The sequence below is a fragment of the Hibiscus syriacus genome, unplaced genomic scaffold (genome assembly GCF_006381635.1).
Source record: "Hibiscus syriacus cultivar Baekdansim isolate YM2019G1 unplaced genomic scaffold, ASM638163v2 tig00001825_pilon, whole genome shotgun sequence".
Taxonomy (NCBI): Eukaryota; Viridiplantae; Streptophyta; class Magnoliopsida; order Malvales; family Malvaceae; genus Hibiscus; species Hibiscus syriacus.
This window is the reverse complement of record NW_024061893.1, coordinates 863,946-882,024: the sequence shown is the minus strand read 5'-3', so window position 1 is coordinate 882,024 and position 18,079 is coordinate 863,946. Positions and strand designations below refer to the sequence as shown.

At 37.6% G+C, this 18,079-nt stretch overlaps 1 protein-coding gene and 2 pseudogenes across 2 annotated transcripts; 2 read left to right on the top strand and 1 right to left on the bottom strand.

Annotated features, from left to right (window-relative positions):
• Positions 1–651: 651 nt before the first annotated feature.
• On the top strand, positions 652–9,038 carry LOC120135886 (annotated as a pseudogene).
• Positions 4,718–18,067, bottom strand: LOC120135854 (shikimate O-hydroxycinnamoyltransferase-like). 2 transcript variants are annotated; one of them, XM_039152039.1, is made up of 3 exons: positions 17,614–18,067; positions 16,636–17,543; positions 4,718–4,725 (listed from the first exon to the last, which is right to left on the bottom strand). In XM_039152039.1, the coding sequence occupies exons 1-2, from the start codon at positions 18,025–18,027 to the stop codon at positions 16,659–16,661; spliced, it is 1,299 nt and encodes a 432-aa protein (XP_039007970.1). In that variant the 5' UTR covers positions 18,028–18,067; the 3' UTR covers positions 4,718–4,725; positions 16,636–16,658. The 2 variants fall into 2 exon arrangements, with proteins under 2 accessions (XP_039007970.1, XP_039007965.1); XM_039152034.1 differs by lacking the exon at positions 4,718–4,725 and having other exon boundaries at positions 16,595–17,543.
• Positions 13,730–16,449, top strand: LOC120135897 (annotated as a pseudogene).
• Positions 18,068–18,079: the final 12 nt, after the last annotated feature.

Sequence of the window (18,079 nt, the reverse complement as noted above, 5' to 3'; positions counted from 1 at the left end):
ATTCATATGTTCTAAACTCATCCTTTTTTGTAAAAAAAATAGCAGTCGTCTAAGCTGGACGTTAACCTCCTGATTGAGACACGATACAATCTAATCATAGAATCATTTGAGTTGTATCTTATAGATCGATTCTTTGTTTATATTATGTCGTTGAGTCAGTGCTTGAAGTATTATATCGTCAAGCCAATGCTTGACAATAATAGTGTTGCTAGTAGACATCATTAAAATATAATTTTATCATATCTTAATTAACATATTAACTTCTAGCTCAAATGACCATCAATTTTTAAACAAAAAATAGACGAATTCATATCATACGAATAGTCATGTGACCATTTTATAATTATTAATAGTCAAAAACTCAACAAAATATCTTTCTATAGTTAGAAGATCATTTTATAACTATTAAGAATCGAATGAACAAAAAAATACCTCATAATAATAATGACACTATTTGTAAACTTACCCTAAAACTTATAAATAAATTATATATTAATATAAAGCGAGTGTGGTGGAATGTTGGAAAAAAAACTCTTCGTAATTTTTTCCTAAGCCCAATCAATTTTATCTCAGCCCACATCGCGCGAATCACTCGCCTTCCCCTTGCAGGTCTCCCCACCGAGCAGCCGATTTTCAAAATCCATTGTCTTTTCTGCCAAGTTAAATCTAAACCTTCTAAAAGCTCGCTTCAGAAGAACACAAAAGGAAAAAAAATAATGGTTGGGGTAAATCTTAAATCGGAGACACTAAAGCTCATGGATAAGAGGAGTGCAATAGAGGCTGAGATGAACGCCATAATTGAGCAGCTTTGTCAACCTGGGGGTCCTGGTCTCTCTGGCAACCTCGTCGATTCCGAAGTATTTCCCTCTCTCTTTTTCTTGAATACCCATATATTTTTATTTAATACTTTAATTTTTTTATTAGGATTCAAAATATGCGTTTTTCCCGAAAAATCATCGGTGACCGGTATATTTACCGATCTAACACCGGTCAGACTATATTTCCCGATCTAACACCCTTAGCAGTAAAGCGCGCCCCTTGCACCGCGCTATATGCTGATTTGGCACCACGTGAGGTAAGACGCGCCCCCTGAAGCGCGCCTTATGCTGACATGGATACACGTGGATAAAGAGCGGGGTAGGTGTGTAATTACACCTAAGGCGCGGGGCAGGGGCCGCGCCTTCCCTGTGAATCTGACACGCGTCAGGAAGCCCCCTGCAGCACACCTTAGGTGTAATTACACAATTATCCCGACCTCAATACCCCCAAACCTCCCCATAAATACCTCCATACTCAATCACTTTCATCACACCAAATTCTCTCAACTTCTCTCAAATACTCTTATAATATCTTCTAAGGTATATTTTATTATATTTTTAATATTTTGTATTTAATTTATTTAAGTATTTAATTTATTTAATATTTTACTTATTTAATTTTTTTACAGATATAAAAGGGCAGACGATCTACTTCGCTTGGATGCAAATCATATATCTCGACACTTTGCTGATACGATAACATTTTAACGTTTTAATTTAATTAAATTATTAGTAATAATTTGTTGATTTATTTAATGCATGATTATTAGATTAAGAATTAATTTTTGTAATTATTTAATTTTAGGAGAAGGACCGTGTATTAGATCATTTTATTAGGAATCTTAAGTTGGTGATACCTAACCGTGTCTTGTCGTATTTAGTAGAGGCTGGATTCGGTTACATAGGTAGATATAAGGGTCACTGTAAGATAGAGTCATACATGATTTCTGCCTTAGTAAAGCGGTGGAGGCTGGAGACCCACACATTCCATATTCCGTGTGGAGAGTGCACGATTACACTTGAGGATGTTTCTATGCACCTGGGGCTTCCGGTGGATGGAGATGTGATATCAAGGATCGCGCATGGTTCCTGGACTGCTTTATGTCGGGATAATCTAGGACGTGTCCCAGAAAATTTTAACGGTGGTCGGATACCGTTAAATTGGTTAGATGCCAATTTTCGTGATTTGAGCGAGGACGCGTCTGAGGATGAAGTTAAAATGTCTGCACGGGCATGCATACTGCAGCTGATAGGAGGGTTGTTGATGCCAGACAAATCGCGCAACTAAGTTCACTGCATGTGGTTGCGACACCTTGGTGACTTTCATCTGGCCGGATCACTCAGTTGGGGCTCGGCAGTTTTGACTTTCCTGTACATAGAGATGTGTCGAGCCATTGACTACAGGCGTAATGCTATCGGCGGATGTCTCCTGCTGCTGCAGTCTTGGGCATGGTATCGATTGCCCTTTTTATGTCCCGTTGTCAAGAACCCATTCGTATTTCCGCTACTACTGAGGTAATTGTAAAACTGATTTTGTATATTAATGATTTTATACAGTGAATAAGAAATTATTTTTCTTGAATAGGTGGTATACTAATAGGAAAAATCATCAGGAGTTACCTGATGATTTAAAAAAAATTAGGGTGTTAATCGATCAGAAGGCTGACACACATGTATGAATTTTAATGTTTAAAAATCGATTTTAGATTATAGTTATATAATTAGATTATTATTTTGATAAAAATTATGTATATTTGTTTTAGTTTGAATGGGTGTCATATTCTACTGATGATGTGAGGGCGGTGATCCCACCTGAGTTGAGGGGCTCATCAGATGTTTGGATGGCGACGGTCCCCTTGATCTGTTATGCGACCGTCGAGTGGCACTCCACTAATCACGTGTTCCGGCAATTTGGTTGTTTTCAACCAATTCCGGAAGTACCTCGCAATATGGACGAGTTTCATTGCACAGATAGACGCGACAAGACAGATACAGATTGGCTGGTGAGGCATCATGCGTGGGTCGTGTTGTGGGAGGATCGACATCGACGCCTTCCCCGTAGAGAGCACATTTTACTTGACATCTTGATGGTTGCTGACGGTTATTACGAGTGGTTCAACAGTAATGGGAAACCGTTTCTGCTTCCCGAGGATGCACGAGGGCAGACCTTTCCGTAATGTCGACAAAGACGTTTACCGACACAGTACCATCGTCCCCCGACTCGTAGACGGAGAGCATGTGATTCCGGTTCATCCTTAGCTACACCAGCAGGACCTTCATAGCAGCCACCGCAACCATATATGATGCCGCCATCGCCTTTCTATTACCAGATACCGCCACCGCCATTCCTTACCCGATGCTGCCGCCGCTACCATCACCTGGTTTTATGACCCCGCCGTCGCCACCGTAACAGATGACCCCTCCTGGAGGCTATTATGGGTATATATTTGCAGATCCGACTTAGGGTTCATATGCTGGATATTTGGCGGGTTCAGCCTCATCACCCATGGCCGCAGCACAGACACCTCCTGTACAGTTTTCACACTCAACGATGTCTGGGTTTTATGAGTTTTCCCAATTTTCGCAGGCTGGTGGGATAGTCAGTCATACACCTCCAGGGTCCTTATTCTATTGAGGTGCTTCATCGTCATCAGCTCCTCTTGTACCTACTCAGGACGACGACAACGACGACGACGATGATGGTGATGACAGCGAGGAGTCACAACCAGTGATACGAAGAAATCCTCCTCGAGACCGACAGACACCGCTTTGCGGAACACATTCGTGTCGTAGGCATCGATATATTTTGTTTTTTTATTATATTTGTATTTAGTTTATTTGACTTTTTAATTGTAATTTTTTATTATTTCTCATTTAATACTTACTTTATTTTGTTAAATTTGTTAGACTTTTTTTAATGTATTTCAGTTAATTTTGTTTATTATCATTTAATATTAGTTATTGTAATTTGATTATCATTTACCATTTAATACTTATTGTAAGTTTGTTGTATTTAAAATTATTTTGAAATACCAAATTGTTATCAGTTTGATAAAATTTAATGATTGTGTTTGATAACTTTCTTAAGTTTGTCACTTATTATCTCTTTTATTATAATCACATATAACGCAAACGTCCAATATCGTATTATTGTATCGTTTTTTTAATCTTCATCAGCGATTATCGAATGACATTAACTTGAAGTAAATGCAAATTAAAGTACAAGAATTATTATTTGATAAACAAATACATCATTTCCTCATCAATTGTTACTTGATGGCAACAGAAGTGGACATGTTTTTCTAGTGTGTTATGGGTTTCTACAATTCCCACATCTTCTGTCTTGTCTAGATCTTTCTCGAATATCCATATCGCAATGAATTCGATTGGATTTTGGACGACCACGCTCCCTCAATAAACTCGGATTTGGTACAATAGGAAGCCAATCTTGAACCTCATCAGGGTCTTTGTCATTACCTATGGGGGAAACTCAAATTTGTATACCTTAAAAACTTTAGATAGTAGGTATACAGGATCCACAAAATGGTTATAGTCTTGACATGTATGCGAACAAGCAGCTATCACATGACAACATGGATATTTAAGAACTTGAAAAAACCCGCAGTCGCACGTTCTGTCCCTTAGATTTACTCATAACGACACAGCTTCAATCCCTTGAAGAGGTCGCGACAACTCTGTGACACGAAACATTTTATGCCTTCTAGAGAAACTTGTTACAGACATTCCATTTGATGCAGAATTTTTTTTGTAGATCTGCAACTAATCTAGGGTGATAGACATGACCGCCTTGCATCCAGGTTTGAGCTTGTCCCCCAAGCTTCGCAAAAAGCGCCCCCAAACGAAAATATGTAGTATTTACCAAAGCCGCTACTAGTAAGTGACGTGCACCCTTTAAAGTTGAATTGATTGCCTCTGCCAAGTTGGTCGTCATGTGTCCATATCGATATCCACCATCATATGCGTTCATCCATATTTCTTTATCGATGAGGCTGATGTAATCGTATCCTTCCTCGTTCTTCGCCAGCAAATCTTAAAGCATTGATTCAAACGTTCGAGGAAGTAGTTCATAACCTTATCAAAAAATGTATAACTTACTAACTTGCTTTCTTTGCAAAATTAAAACGATCGAAAGAAACAAACTACATCAGTTTCACTTACCCATGCGCACAATTAATTGACGCTCATCATTCTTTTTGTACCTTCTATGGTAGTTCGCAGCAATGTGTCGGAGACAATAACTATGTTGGACAAAGGGTGGCTGCCACATTGGACCTAAAGACTCCATTGCTGCTTTGATCCCAGCTCCGCGATCTGAAATGACACAGATGTTTTCCCTCGTGATAACATGTACACATAAATTTCGGAAGAAAAAAGCCTTAGAATATGTATCTTCTCCTTCGACAAGAGCAAAAGCAACTGGAAGAATGTTGCGATTACCATCTTGGACAACTGCCAATAATAAAACTTGCTTGTATTTTCCATACAAGAAAGTCCCGTCGATCTGGACCATAGGCTTGCAGTATTTGACAGCATTAACGCACTGTGGGTAAGTCCAAAAAACCCAGTAGAATTGGTATCGATCGCGGAGAACTTGATCATTATAGTATGCATAGGAGGTTTCGAAGTCCACAATTGTCCTAGGATTCAACCTACGCACCAGCCTAAACCAGCCTAGAAGTTCGTTGTAAGATGCATCCCATTCACCATGAAGTTTGACAATGGCATTTTGTTTTGCCAACCAAGCTTTTTTATAAGAGACAGTGTACCCATACTGCGATTGTATAGCTGAAATCAACACAACAACAGCTATATGAGAGCTTGCTTTTACCATGGGCATGATGGCTTGGCATATCACTTCAAAGTCCAAGTTGGGATGATATTGGTTGACCCCTCCAACACAATATGTGTGAGGACCGTTGTATACTGTTAGTTCCCATATGTTGTTTTTTCTCTTCCTTTTCGATACGTGAACCATCCAATTGCATCCGTTTTCGCATCGGGTACAGTAACATACATATTTTTCGGTCGTGGATCGGTTGACTCTGGACTGAACATAATTACGGATATTGTAATTTTTTATAGCCATCACCGCTTCTTCTTTGCTTTAAAAACTCAATGCCTAAAGACAACTCACAATTATTTATTGATGAGTAATATCCATAGTCACCGAGATGAGGCATATCCGCAAATTCTGGCCCGTACATTGCACCATAATCAGCTTCATACATGTGTGCATGAGGGTTAGTTTGTGCCATATTTCCTGGAACTTCATCATCATCAGAGTTGAATTGCGGTGATTATGGGTAAATGAATAGTCCAGTCTCAGCACCATCCGCACCAGGCTCACAGAGCGGTTCTTCTGGTGGAGATGATGGTTCCTCCATGCGCTCCACATTTAGGTCGAAGAACCTACTACTTGCACGCCTTCCCCTTGAACTAGAAGGCATATCGACATTGAGATCGAAAAAGCTCGCAGTCGAATGCCTCCCCCTAGAGCTTGAAGCCATTGTGTCAAATGGAAACTGCACAGATGGTTGCGTCGATGGCATCTCCATATTAAGGTCAAACGAATTTGTAGATGAATGCCTTCCCCTTGAACTGGACGCGATGTTGCCATACGGATTGTTCGTCGACCCACCTCGGTACATATTGTAAGGAGTTGCGGATGAATGTCTCCCCATTATGGCATTAAAATCATTACACATTACTGTCGTCGGGCTGTCAACTTGTTCAGCCAGCCCATAGTGGAAGCTTAATGATTGACCCCGAACGACACACATTTGAATAAAATTTGCATACATCTCAATATCGGCGTCTGAATAATTACTTTGAGCTTCAACCATAATTTCAACATCATCATTATTCAAAAGTTCGAACGCTGTATAAGTTAATGGCAACAATGATGTTGAAAATCTGTACTGCAACGACGACATTCTTCTACTACTTCCAACATGAATCTTCCTCGAAATCTTCGTTATCAGCTCCTCAAGAGTTATGTTTCTCTTCAATGATATTTTAACAGGCTCATTTGATACGAAAACAACGCCGGTTTCATCTTCTCGAATTTCACCATCATAATAAACAATAGCTGAAAGTCGCGCCATTCTTTGAGTTTAAAAGTGCGGCAATATTATATCTGTAAAAAAAACTGAAACAATGCTGATTAAATAAATAATATATGAACGAAAATATAACAGAATAAAAAATTTACACATAAACGTAAATAATTTAAATAATATAATTTATATTATTACCTGTACCGTAAAACTATTTCGACGTATATTCCCGCTTTCTAATTTTACAAACACAGAAATTAATTAACAAGAATTAGTATAATATTTTTTCAAATAATCATAATAAACAATAAATATAATAAAAAATTTATCACAAAATTACCTTATAACGAAAAATCGAACAAACTTTTGAATAAAATATGAGAAAATTGTCAGAATTATTGACTCGTTGACGGAATTATTGTATTAATTTATAAGTTGAGAGGAGAGATGTGAGGAGATGTGAGGAACTTAATCGGGGAGAAGGGTATTTATAGCCGGGAAAAGTTACAAGGCGCGGTACCTGCACCGCGCCTTATATAATTATATCAGTTAAAGGTATGGCGCGACCCCTGCTCCGCACTATATATAAATCAGAATTAAAGGTAAAACGCGGCCCCTGCCCCGCGCTATACTCTTACGTGGCGTAAGGCGCGCCCCAGGGACCGCGCTTTACACACGTGTATCTATGTCAGCATAAGGCGCGCTTCAGGGGGCACACCTTATCTCACGTGGCGCCAAATCAACATATAGCGCGGTGCAGGAGGCGCACTTTACTGCTAAGGGTGTTAGATTGAAAAATATAGTCTGATCGGTGTTAGATCAATAAATATACCGATCACCGATGATTTTTCGAGAAAAATACCTCAAAATTTGCAATCTTTTCTATTTCTTGATATTAGGGTTTTTGTACTTTCCAGGGGTTTCCTCTTGATGATATTGACATCCCATTTGTCCTAGCTCAACGACATCGTCTTGCCGGTATCCTCTATTTTAGTATTTTCTTTTATTATAACAATTGAGTTAGTGAATTTGAGGAAGGTCTGTATTAAATATTAACAAAGTTAGCAAATTTTGTTGCTAAATTTGAGCAGAATACAAAAACGATCACCAGGAAATTACAGAAAAATAAACGTTAATATTCAAGTTTTGCATTCTGCAAAACTCGCGGCAACCCCTAAAGATTCAGGTTAGGCTCAATTTCTTGCACCATTTGTTTAGATAAATGGTTTTGTGCTATATTCTTTGAATTAACTCGTGTTTTCCAATGAAAGTTTAAATCATACCAATTCACCAATCTGATAGGTGTTGAAACGAATCAAAATGCATCAGTTGAAAGTGCTGGTGCATCGGCAGCCTTGCAAAACATTGCTTTGAGAGATTCATGGGTTGACAATGATGTGGATTTGATTTCTGGTATGCCCTTCGCAATTGTTGATGAAATAGCTGATGCATCTCCTGCAGCTGAAGATGGTTTGCAACTTGGAGACCAGATTGTTAAATTTGGTAATGTGTGAAAGCTGGTGATAATTTGCTACAACAACTTGCTTCTGAAGCTCAGGTTAATCAGGGTCTTCCCATACTTGTCACAGTCATGAGACAAGGAGCATTGTTTAATCTGTCAGTGAGTCCTAGAACATGGCAAGGCAGGGGCTTGCTAGGGTATGCCGCTTCTACTTGATCTGTTTATCTATACTAGCATTAAGTCATAGATCATATCAGTTTATGAATACCTTCATTTTAGATTGTTTCTGAAGAAACAACTTATAGTAGTGGAAGTGAAAAAAAAATTAATTAAAAACTGACTACTCAATTCCAAGAAAGGGTTGACGTCAGAAATTAATGATTGCGGTAATAATATATACTCAGCGTGTTTTGTAGATTATTGCTGTAATGAATGTAGTAAGTTTTTCCTTAACATGTGTATGAACTGCGAAGATAAACTTAGTAGAGCTGTCTGCTTATTTATTCACTTTTGAATATTTACTAATTTATGGCTGATTTTGAACTATTGCAGATGTCATTTTCGTATCATGTGATTTTTTGCTTCATCAATGGAGCAGAATAAAGCAATCTGGTTGCCTTCATTTTATCTGTCTTAAGACAATACTCAGATCTCAGATAGGCATATTAACATTGACTTTTTTTTGTCTACATAGATTCTCCAGGATATATCGAATATTTTGTATTTGAATGAATCCAATGGTTTTGTTGCGTTGTTGAGATGTTCTTGCTACTTCTATTATAGTTTTTGAGATAGATCCTTTAAAAATATTATCTCAAGTTGTGAGATAAGGGAAGTTATTGCTCTGCTGTTATTGTGTCACTTAGCTTGTAATGAGTCTAAGCTATGTAATGATGAATAAAAGTTTGATTTCTGGTGAGAGTTCCAGAGTCGTGGGTTTTAGGAGGAACCACCACTAAACCAAATATAAATGCCTTATATTTCAGTTAAGCTATTAACCAAGTTCTCAGAATAGGAACTAGGAAGCCATTAATAAAGGAACAATGCAAACATAGCTCATCACAGATAGTTTTTGTCAACTTGAACTTGAGATTGTCATTCTCCCTTTAACACTTTGAAATCTCCCTATATCCTGGGGAAGAGATTAGCCAATGATATAGGTTATACCCGGGGATGGGATCCTAAAAAGTTTTTAAGTACACTATTGATTTGTAGGCTTGATTTTGATAGCCGACATAGAAATCGAAAGATTGTAGGGAGTTTTGGGATTGTTTGCAGAGCAAGTTTGGCTTTGGCTTCAATAAAAACTGAAAAAAAGAGTCGAAAATAAAATTGGGAAAAAGAACCCTGGAACATCTGCACAATTTGAAAAGTGGCCAAACAAAGAAAGCTAGGGATTTGATTCTTTGTCCTCTTCACATCTCATCCCATGATGTCAAATTAGTCTATTAAGATTTGATTCTTTGCCCTCTTTGATATTAGCCGAGACTAATGGCTGAATTTATGATTTCTAGTCTGAAGAATGAAATCTCTCTTTTTTCACCCCTTTTCCCCCAAAGTTGATTACTAGCAAGAAAGGAACTAACGTTGCTTTTGCTTTGAAGTTTTAGATCTAAACCTTCCTTTTACGCCTTCAGCTTTGATCCTTACTTTTTTTTCTGTTGTACAATGTAAAGTGTATTTGACAACATAGTTGTAAAAAGCGCGCCTGAGGCGTAAAAGCACAGAGGCTCATTGAACGGGGCTTTTTCAACACTGAAGCGAGGCACGTAGCCTAGGCGCAGCGAGGCTCAGTCGAGGCGCTATTGAGGCTTCTTCCACCGCTCCATCATCGCCGCCATCGCCAACTTCTGAGCAAGAAACCGCATCGTTCCAACCAAACACCATTTCCGGTTGCGGAGTCGAGAACGATGAAATGCATCTGGCGATGATACTTTGGCTGACGCCGCAGCCAGCGCTGAACGTCCACAAGACGGCGGTGGAGGGCAGTGGAGGGTGATGAAGTGGCGACTGAGCGTAGGGTTTTAGAGGAAGTGAAGAAGAAAGCGGAGGGTTGGGGTTTAGGGAGAAGGCAAGAAAGAGAGAGGAAGGCAGCGTTTGGGTGCGGGTTGTACGGACGGAGAAAGAAGGGCTAAATTACATAACTGACACCGTTTACTTTTAATTTTACCTTACTGACACCGTTTGATCAATATTTCCAGAAGTAACACCCTTTCTGCTGAGTTGGCAAAGGCGCGTCCCCGGGGACGCGCTTTACCCGTGTTTTCGCTGAGTTGGATGCCACGTGTGAAAGGCGCGTCCCCGGGGACGCGTCTTTGCCAACTCAGCAGACACGTATTTTGTTTTATAATAAATAGTTTATTTTAATTATTATTATAAATTAATATATTATGTAAAATGTTTCGATTATAATGTAAGAATTATCAAGTTTCGATTATTTTTATTTTGATTATCGATCTATTAATTTTATCAGTTAATTATTTAAATGTTATCAATTTAGTCATCTCATATTAATATTTAACGAAAATATTGATGCATAAGTTAATAAATTAGTATAATTACATATTTAATCTTCAAGACTTACATATTTTATAAAATTAGTCTTATTGAAAATTTAATTTAATAAATTTAATCCTCCAATCAGAACATGAAATGTGTCATCGTATACATAAATTTTTAATAACTTTTAATTTGTTTAATTTAATATTTTTCTCTACTTAGAAGGTGGAATTATTATTATATTTAAAAAAAATTATAACTAATAATATTATTATATTAAATAAATATATTAAATATATTTATGTATTTAAAAGTTACAAAAATTATTTAGGTGTACATACATTGACAAATTATATTTGATAATTCTTACATTATAATCGAAACATTTTACATAATATATTATTAATTTATAATAATAATAAAAATAAAATATTTATTATTAAATAAAATACGTGGCAGTCGAGCTGGCGAAAGGCGCGTCCCCGGGGATGCGCCTTTCACACGTGGCATCCAACTCAGTGAAAACACGGGTAAAGCGCGTCCCCGGGGACGCGCCTTTGCCAACTCAGCAAAAAATGTGCTACTTCTGGAAATATTGGTCAAACGGTGTCAGAAAGATAAAATTAAAAATAAACGGTGTCAGTTATGTAATTTAGCCAGAAAGAAGGGAGCAGCTGGCGAATTGAGCGCCACATTGGTTCCTCATCTGGATTTCCCATGCGGGTGTTGCCTTATAAACATATAATTTTTCATATTTACTACATATTTTCAATTAAATACAAAAAAGTGCATGAATTTGATTTAATAAATTTTGATATAATAATAATAATAATAAACAGGCTTAAAGGATCTCTTTTGTCCATTAAAATATATTTTCATCGATGAGAAAAAAAATTCAACGCTCTAATTCTTTAATTTTGTTAATATTTTCATTGTTTAATCTCTCTGTTTTGAAAATCGGACCGGTCGGTCCAACCGGTTCAATCGAAAACCGTTGTTTAGTCCGGTTTAATCTAAACCGGTTGAACGTTATTAGTGAACCGGTCAAAACCGTTCAAACCGGACCGGCTGAAAACCGGAAAAAACTGGGAAAAACCGAGATTTTTGTTTGTTTTTTAAAAAAAAATTAAAACAAACAACGTCGTTTGTTAAACGAGCCAAGTCGAACTCGAGTATTGCTGAGCTCGACTCGAACTTGAAAACTTTAAAAGTAAGCTCAACTCAACTCAAACTCACAAGCTAAAAATTATAAGTTCAACTCAAACTCGAAATATAATATTGAAACTTGAACTCAAAAATATTTGAACTCAAAAAAAAATTAGAAGCTCGATTGAAGCCTAAAATTCGAGCTTGATTGAAGTGAAAGAATAGTTATATAATTATAGTTATATAATTTTGTTATGATTTTTTTAACCCCAAATTTATTTTTTAATTATAGTTATATAATTATATTTATTATTTAATATGTTTTACCTTAAATATTATGCTGTAGTTAATTTGAATCATTTTGTTTCACTTGATTTTATGGTTTTTAACTTATATATGTTATGACTTGCTTTGAATATGACTTGTGATATAAAAATGTATTTTTTATTAAATATTTTTGGTATTTTTATTTAATTTTTTAAATAATTATGACGTCGTCCGGTTCTTTCGACCAGTCGGACCGGTTCGACCGGTTGAACCAGTGAACCGGTAGTATGACCAATTCGCTAACCGATCTGATTCTGAAAACCATATTTAATCTTCTATCCTAAAAAATGTTTGCTAATTTTATTTATTTATTTATTTTAAACTGTGTTTGATGGTTTGCTAATTTTAACAAAAAAGAAAACAATATTTCACAGGTGAAAATAAGAGAAATTTTTAAACTGCGACGTTGAACAAGACAGCAGTAACCATTCGATTAATTGATTCACACATTTATTTCTTCCCTTAAGTGATTCTGTTTTTCGATTGATCCTTTGATTTATACTGTTAACCATATGTGTTAAAAGAATTTTGTTCTTTTAAATCAAATTCTCTTGATAATCACTGCAATTTGTGCATATGTGTTTTTGGATATCATGTGCCTCGCCTTCGTGAATCTCGCGCCTTTCATGCGTCTCAAGGTTCCAAGACACTTTGCGCTTGAGCCAATAACTTTGTTTGACAATCGAATAGCTCTAAAACAATCATATTCCCACACCAGGTCAAAGGCCCACAACCTACCCCATGTAAATTATGCTATAAATCTAATAGAAAGTGTTAGGTAAGGAAACTTGATTTCTTTCCCCATGTTTCTCTGTTTATATCAACACCAAAGTTGAACTGATTAGATAAAAGGGAAGATTACTCACCCAAATGCCTACTTGTTTTCTTATCTTGCTTAGATGAAATATGGTCATTTGGGCATATTGTGCACGGGTCAAAACACATCCCCCTTCAAGCTTTAAAACTGGATTTAAGCATAGGTTAATAATAGCATACTTATCAAGGAAATGGTGGACCCAATACGGTAACTGGTGATTGCAAAGATTTTAATTCTTTTCAAAGTTCACAGTTAATAACCACTTTATTTCATTGTTAAAATGGAATGAAATCTCAACTTTGAAAGTAAAAGTAAGCAAAAGCCAAAGGATATCACATGAAATCCAAGTCAATTTCATTTACAGTTTACCTTGTATTTTTTTCCTTTTCCTTTTGGCCGAGCTGCTAAACTTGGAACAAATACCATTATTGTGGGCACATGTCATGTTCATGAGAGATACATAAATCGGAGAAGACGGAAAGAATTGGGGATCGAAGAGGAAGGGTTAGGGATTGTATATGAAGATTTGGGGATTTTGACTTACCCTGCAAGTGAGGAATTAGGATTTGTTTGTGGTTAATAAAGAAGAAGCTGAGATCCCTTGATAATTAGTGTTAAATTGATAGATTTCTTAATCAATGTCTGGTGCTCCAAGATTGAGATCGAGAAATGTGGTCGATTCTGAGGCAAGGCCTGTATTGGGACCTGCGGGAAATAAGGCAGGTTCTTTAAGTTCAAGAAAACCAGCTTCAAAGCCTTTGAAAAAGGTTGAAAAGTCTCCGGTTGAGGCGACTGTAGTAGTGGAGAAAAAACCCCTTCCATCATCTACTGTTAATTCTCTTTCTCCAAAAACTCATTCTGTTAGTGCTCCTTCAGTGCTACGCCGCCATGAGCAGTTTTTACATTCTAATTTATCAGTAAATGCTTCATGTTCATCGGATGCTTCCACAGCTTCATTTCACTTTCGAGCATCGACTGGTAGTTTAACTCGTTCAAATAGTGTAGGAAGTAATAGGAAGACATACACGTTAAAGCCAAGAAGTGTTGTTTCTGATGGTTTGCATCAGAAGAAGAGATGTGCATGGGTGACACCAAATACAGGTGTGTTGTTGTGTCCTCTAATTTCTTAGTGTTTTATCATGGTTGATTGGAAATCATGCGTTAACATCTTCCTCGTAAGACTGCTTTCAAATGTAGTAATAGCTGCATAACCTTTGTCTTAGGTTTGAGCTAATTCCCCTGCATATACCTTCTGAATGTCTTAACCAAAAGAATTATTTAGGGTGGCCACGGCCATCGGCATTAGGAATAGGATATAATTATTTGGTTCTGCTCTAAGAACAAAGCAATTCTTTTTGTACTTTATGCTTTTCTAATTCTCCAATCCCAGAACTGCTGTATTAGATTAGGTTCGATTAATATAGTTATAGTGCAGAACGAACATTCAGCATCTACACAAAAAAACCATAGGTGGCATCTCAAAATTTTAACTTATTCAAAAGTAAAACAGCAATCTTGTACTATCCATTTGCTTCATATTTTTCATTTTTGCTTAGTTATCACCAAATCCATCATACAGTAGTAATAGCATTAATGCGAATTAGTTGCACTTTAGGAGGGTTAGGCATTCTATTCAAAGTTAGAGATTCTCTATCAGACTATTTCAATCTCTTAGGGGAACTTCTTCAAGTCATCCCTAATTTGCGGAGGGCGTTTTAATCCGTTTAATGGGGGAAGGCGTTCCACTTTGGCTGCCTTGGTCCTTTGATTGCTCTGATCGCATGTTTTCTTCCAACTTATTTTTGTTTGTTGGCATCAGATCCAGTTCATGTTGCTTTCCATGATGAAGAGTGGGGAGTTCCTGTACATGATGACAAGTAAGTGATCTCAACATTTCCGTGTCTCCCATCTGGTTGCTTATTAAAAGGGCTGCCTCTTTGGTAATAAAATTCTGTTTGATAAGTAGTTTGTTTGATGTTATTTTCCACATGCAGGAAATTGTTTGAGCTGCTCTTTCTGGTGCATTTTCTGAACTTACATGGTCTGCTATCTTAAGTAAAATGCACATATTTACGTATTGTTCCTTTAATTTCCATTAACTTCGTTTAATAAGCAGACTTGTTTCTAAAGTGTGTCTTCTATTCAGAGAAGTTTTTATGGATTTTGATCCTCTTGCTGTATAAAAACTGAATGAGAAGAAGTTAATAGCACATGGTAGCGTAGCAAGTTCTTTGTTATCAGAATTGAAGCTGCGAGCTATTATCGAGAACGCTAGACAAATATCTAAGGTAGATTGTCTCATTCTTCTGTTCACCATTTTCTTTACCTTGGTTACCATGAAAGGTAGTGTTCCGTGAATCACTCGTAAGCAGAATAAACTAATTACGGTGCCGTATGCTGGATGGAACATGACAAAATTTGCTCTATTGAAGTTCATTAATAGCTGAAGACATAATTTGATGTTATCTTGCAAGATATAACACACTTCAGACCATCTGCTTTACTTCTGGGTTTATTTTACACGTATATTTCCTGGTGCAAAATTCATCGAATGACCGATACACTCGGTAGCAGGACCACTCACATTATTCTCTCTTGTTCTAGCAAGTAATTAAACAAATAGAAAAGGTGCTTAGTGATCACTTGTGTGATTAGGTTAGGTAAAAACAGGTGAATAGCTGTCCTAAACCTTCCAGGCATATGTTTGAATCATATGGGACAAGCCACAAGGATACAAATTTGCAATTTGGTTAGGAAAATTAAATTATTCACATCCATTAGATGCCAGTTTGCTTAGTTGGTATGCCCAAGTAATTCATATCTTTATATACTTTCCGGTGTCGTCCACTAGCTCTTGTTACTGAAGTTATTAGTTTTCATTAGTGCAACTAACCTTTTGTACGTTTTGATGATGCCATGTTATAGATGAGTTCGGGTCATTTGACTGGTATATTTGGAGTTTTGTGAATCACAAGCCTATAGTTAGCAGATTCAGATATCCTCGCCAGGTTCCGGTTAAAACCCCCAAAGCAGATGTCATAAGCAAAGATCTGGTAGGAAGAGGTTTCCGAAGCGTAGGGCCTACTGTTGTCTACTCTTTCATGCAAGTGGCGGGAATAACTAACGACCATCTCACGAGCTGTTTCAGATTCCAGGAGTGTATAACAGCAGCAGAAGATAAAGAAGAAAATGTAATCGAAGATATGCCTGAAGAGGGGAAAAACCAATAATGTGATTTAAATGGAATTATCCATAGCTATTGGTGGATTGACTTTTTCCTCAGAATGATGTTGCTTGGCGGCAGATGGTGCTCCAGTTTCAACCATCGCATTGACTGATTCAATATACTCTCTCTTGGGTAACAATGAAAGGTGGCTTTACGTATAAAGTTTAGTTACTTATGAATCTTGAATATGCGAGAGAATACTCAAATAAAAATGCAGACAAATGCAAAAGAAGCAAAAGAGAAACTGCAACAACACGAAATCAATTGACATGAACATATAATTTCCCTAAATCTCGTAAAGAAGCTGCCCAAAATTTTTCATGTGAGAAGTGTCCAGGCATGACACAACAGACAGGCTCCCATCGTTAGTCGGACTTGGTAAAATGTATGTCTTCCCGTCTTGGGACACTTTAGCCGGTCCTAACCATATGGGACGGCCCCATCCAAAATCTGCATCATAGAGAGGCAACCACATCCAACTGTTGATACTGAGGTTCGGGCACTGAAAACCCCTTGCTCCTCGCACGGGAGCCTTCACATTAGGCACTTTTTCCATGTAATCGATAGCTGACCTTAGATATTCATCATCCATTCGCTTCAATATGTCCTTGATTCTCTTCGCGGTGCACGAAAATGACTCAGATTGGATCTCACCGTGCGATGCTATGGTTGCAGACATAAATATCACATTGCCAAGATAGCCTGGCGGGAGAGGTCTCAATCTAGACCGTCCATCAATCGGAATATGCAGCTTAGTCGCCTGATCATCGGGGAGGCATCGGGCCTTATTTATGCAACGCCATATATGTGCTGCAAGGCTGTTGTAGGTGCTATAAACACCACCATCTCCGTTTCTGTTCGCGTTGGTTTTCAAGGTGTTGAGCTGATCAGGAGTGAGTTTGAAGATGGAGACGGTAGTTTCAGGTTCCCATTGGGGTTCTTCAGCAGTATTTATGGAAAGAGGTGGGTCATATTCGACATGGTGAAAAGTCGGAGTCGGTGGAACACGAGCTTGAAGAAGTGACCTGTCAATGTAAGGTTGAACACTAAGAGGCAGCCCTCGAGCCATTTCAGCCCAACTGTTAATGAAATGAATCGAAGCTGGACCATCTGCTAAAGTATGCTGTAATCCGATCCCAAGACCAACTCCTCCACACTTGAACCTTGTTACCTAACAACATTAATACAAACATTAGAAACTTTTCAAAATCAATTAATTTCGTGCATATATGTATGTGTACCTGTGTTAAAATCAGAGGATATGATGAAATATCAACAGAATAATCAACTTTTGGAACTAATCGCCAAAGGTCTGGGCTATGATTCATGGTGTCGCCAATCAAATCGTCGATAACGTACTCAGTTTCAGCCTCTATGAATAAAGCTCCTTCTCCATTGCAGACTATCTCAATTCTTCCATTTTCGTCTCTCCCCAATCTCCCAGCCATTGGGTAGAATGGGACAAGAACCTTGCTTAAAGATTCCTTGAGCAGACGAGTGTCGAAAAAATCGGAAGAACCAATCGGTCTGAAGAAGTAAACAATAGGGACATGATGCAGTGTCATTAGTAGTTCTAAGTTTGAGCTCCATAACCGATGCTTAGGTGTCTCCTCCGCTGGATACACGATGCTCGACTCCTTGATAGCAAACTCCATATCTCTGGTCTCTCGCACTTACACAAAAACTACATCCAACACAGTAAGAGCT

Coding starts and splice junctions, on each gene's coding strand:
- LOC120135854 (XM_039152039.1), bottom strand. CDS start 18,027: ATGGAGTTTGCTATCAAGGAGTCGAGCATCGTGTATCCAGCGGAGGAG. Junction 17,544..17,613: donor ATCCTCTGATTTTAACACAG/GTACACATACAT, acceptor TAATGTTGTTAG/GTAACAAGGTTCAAGTGTGG.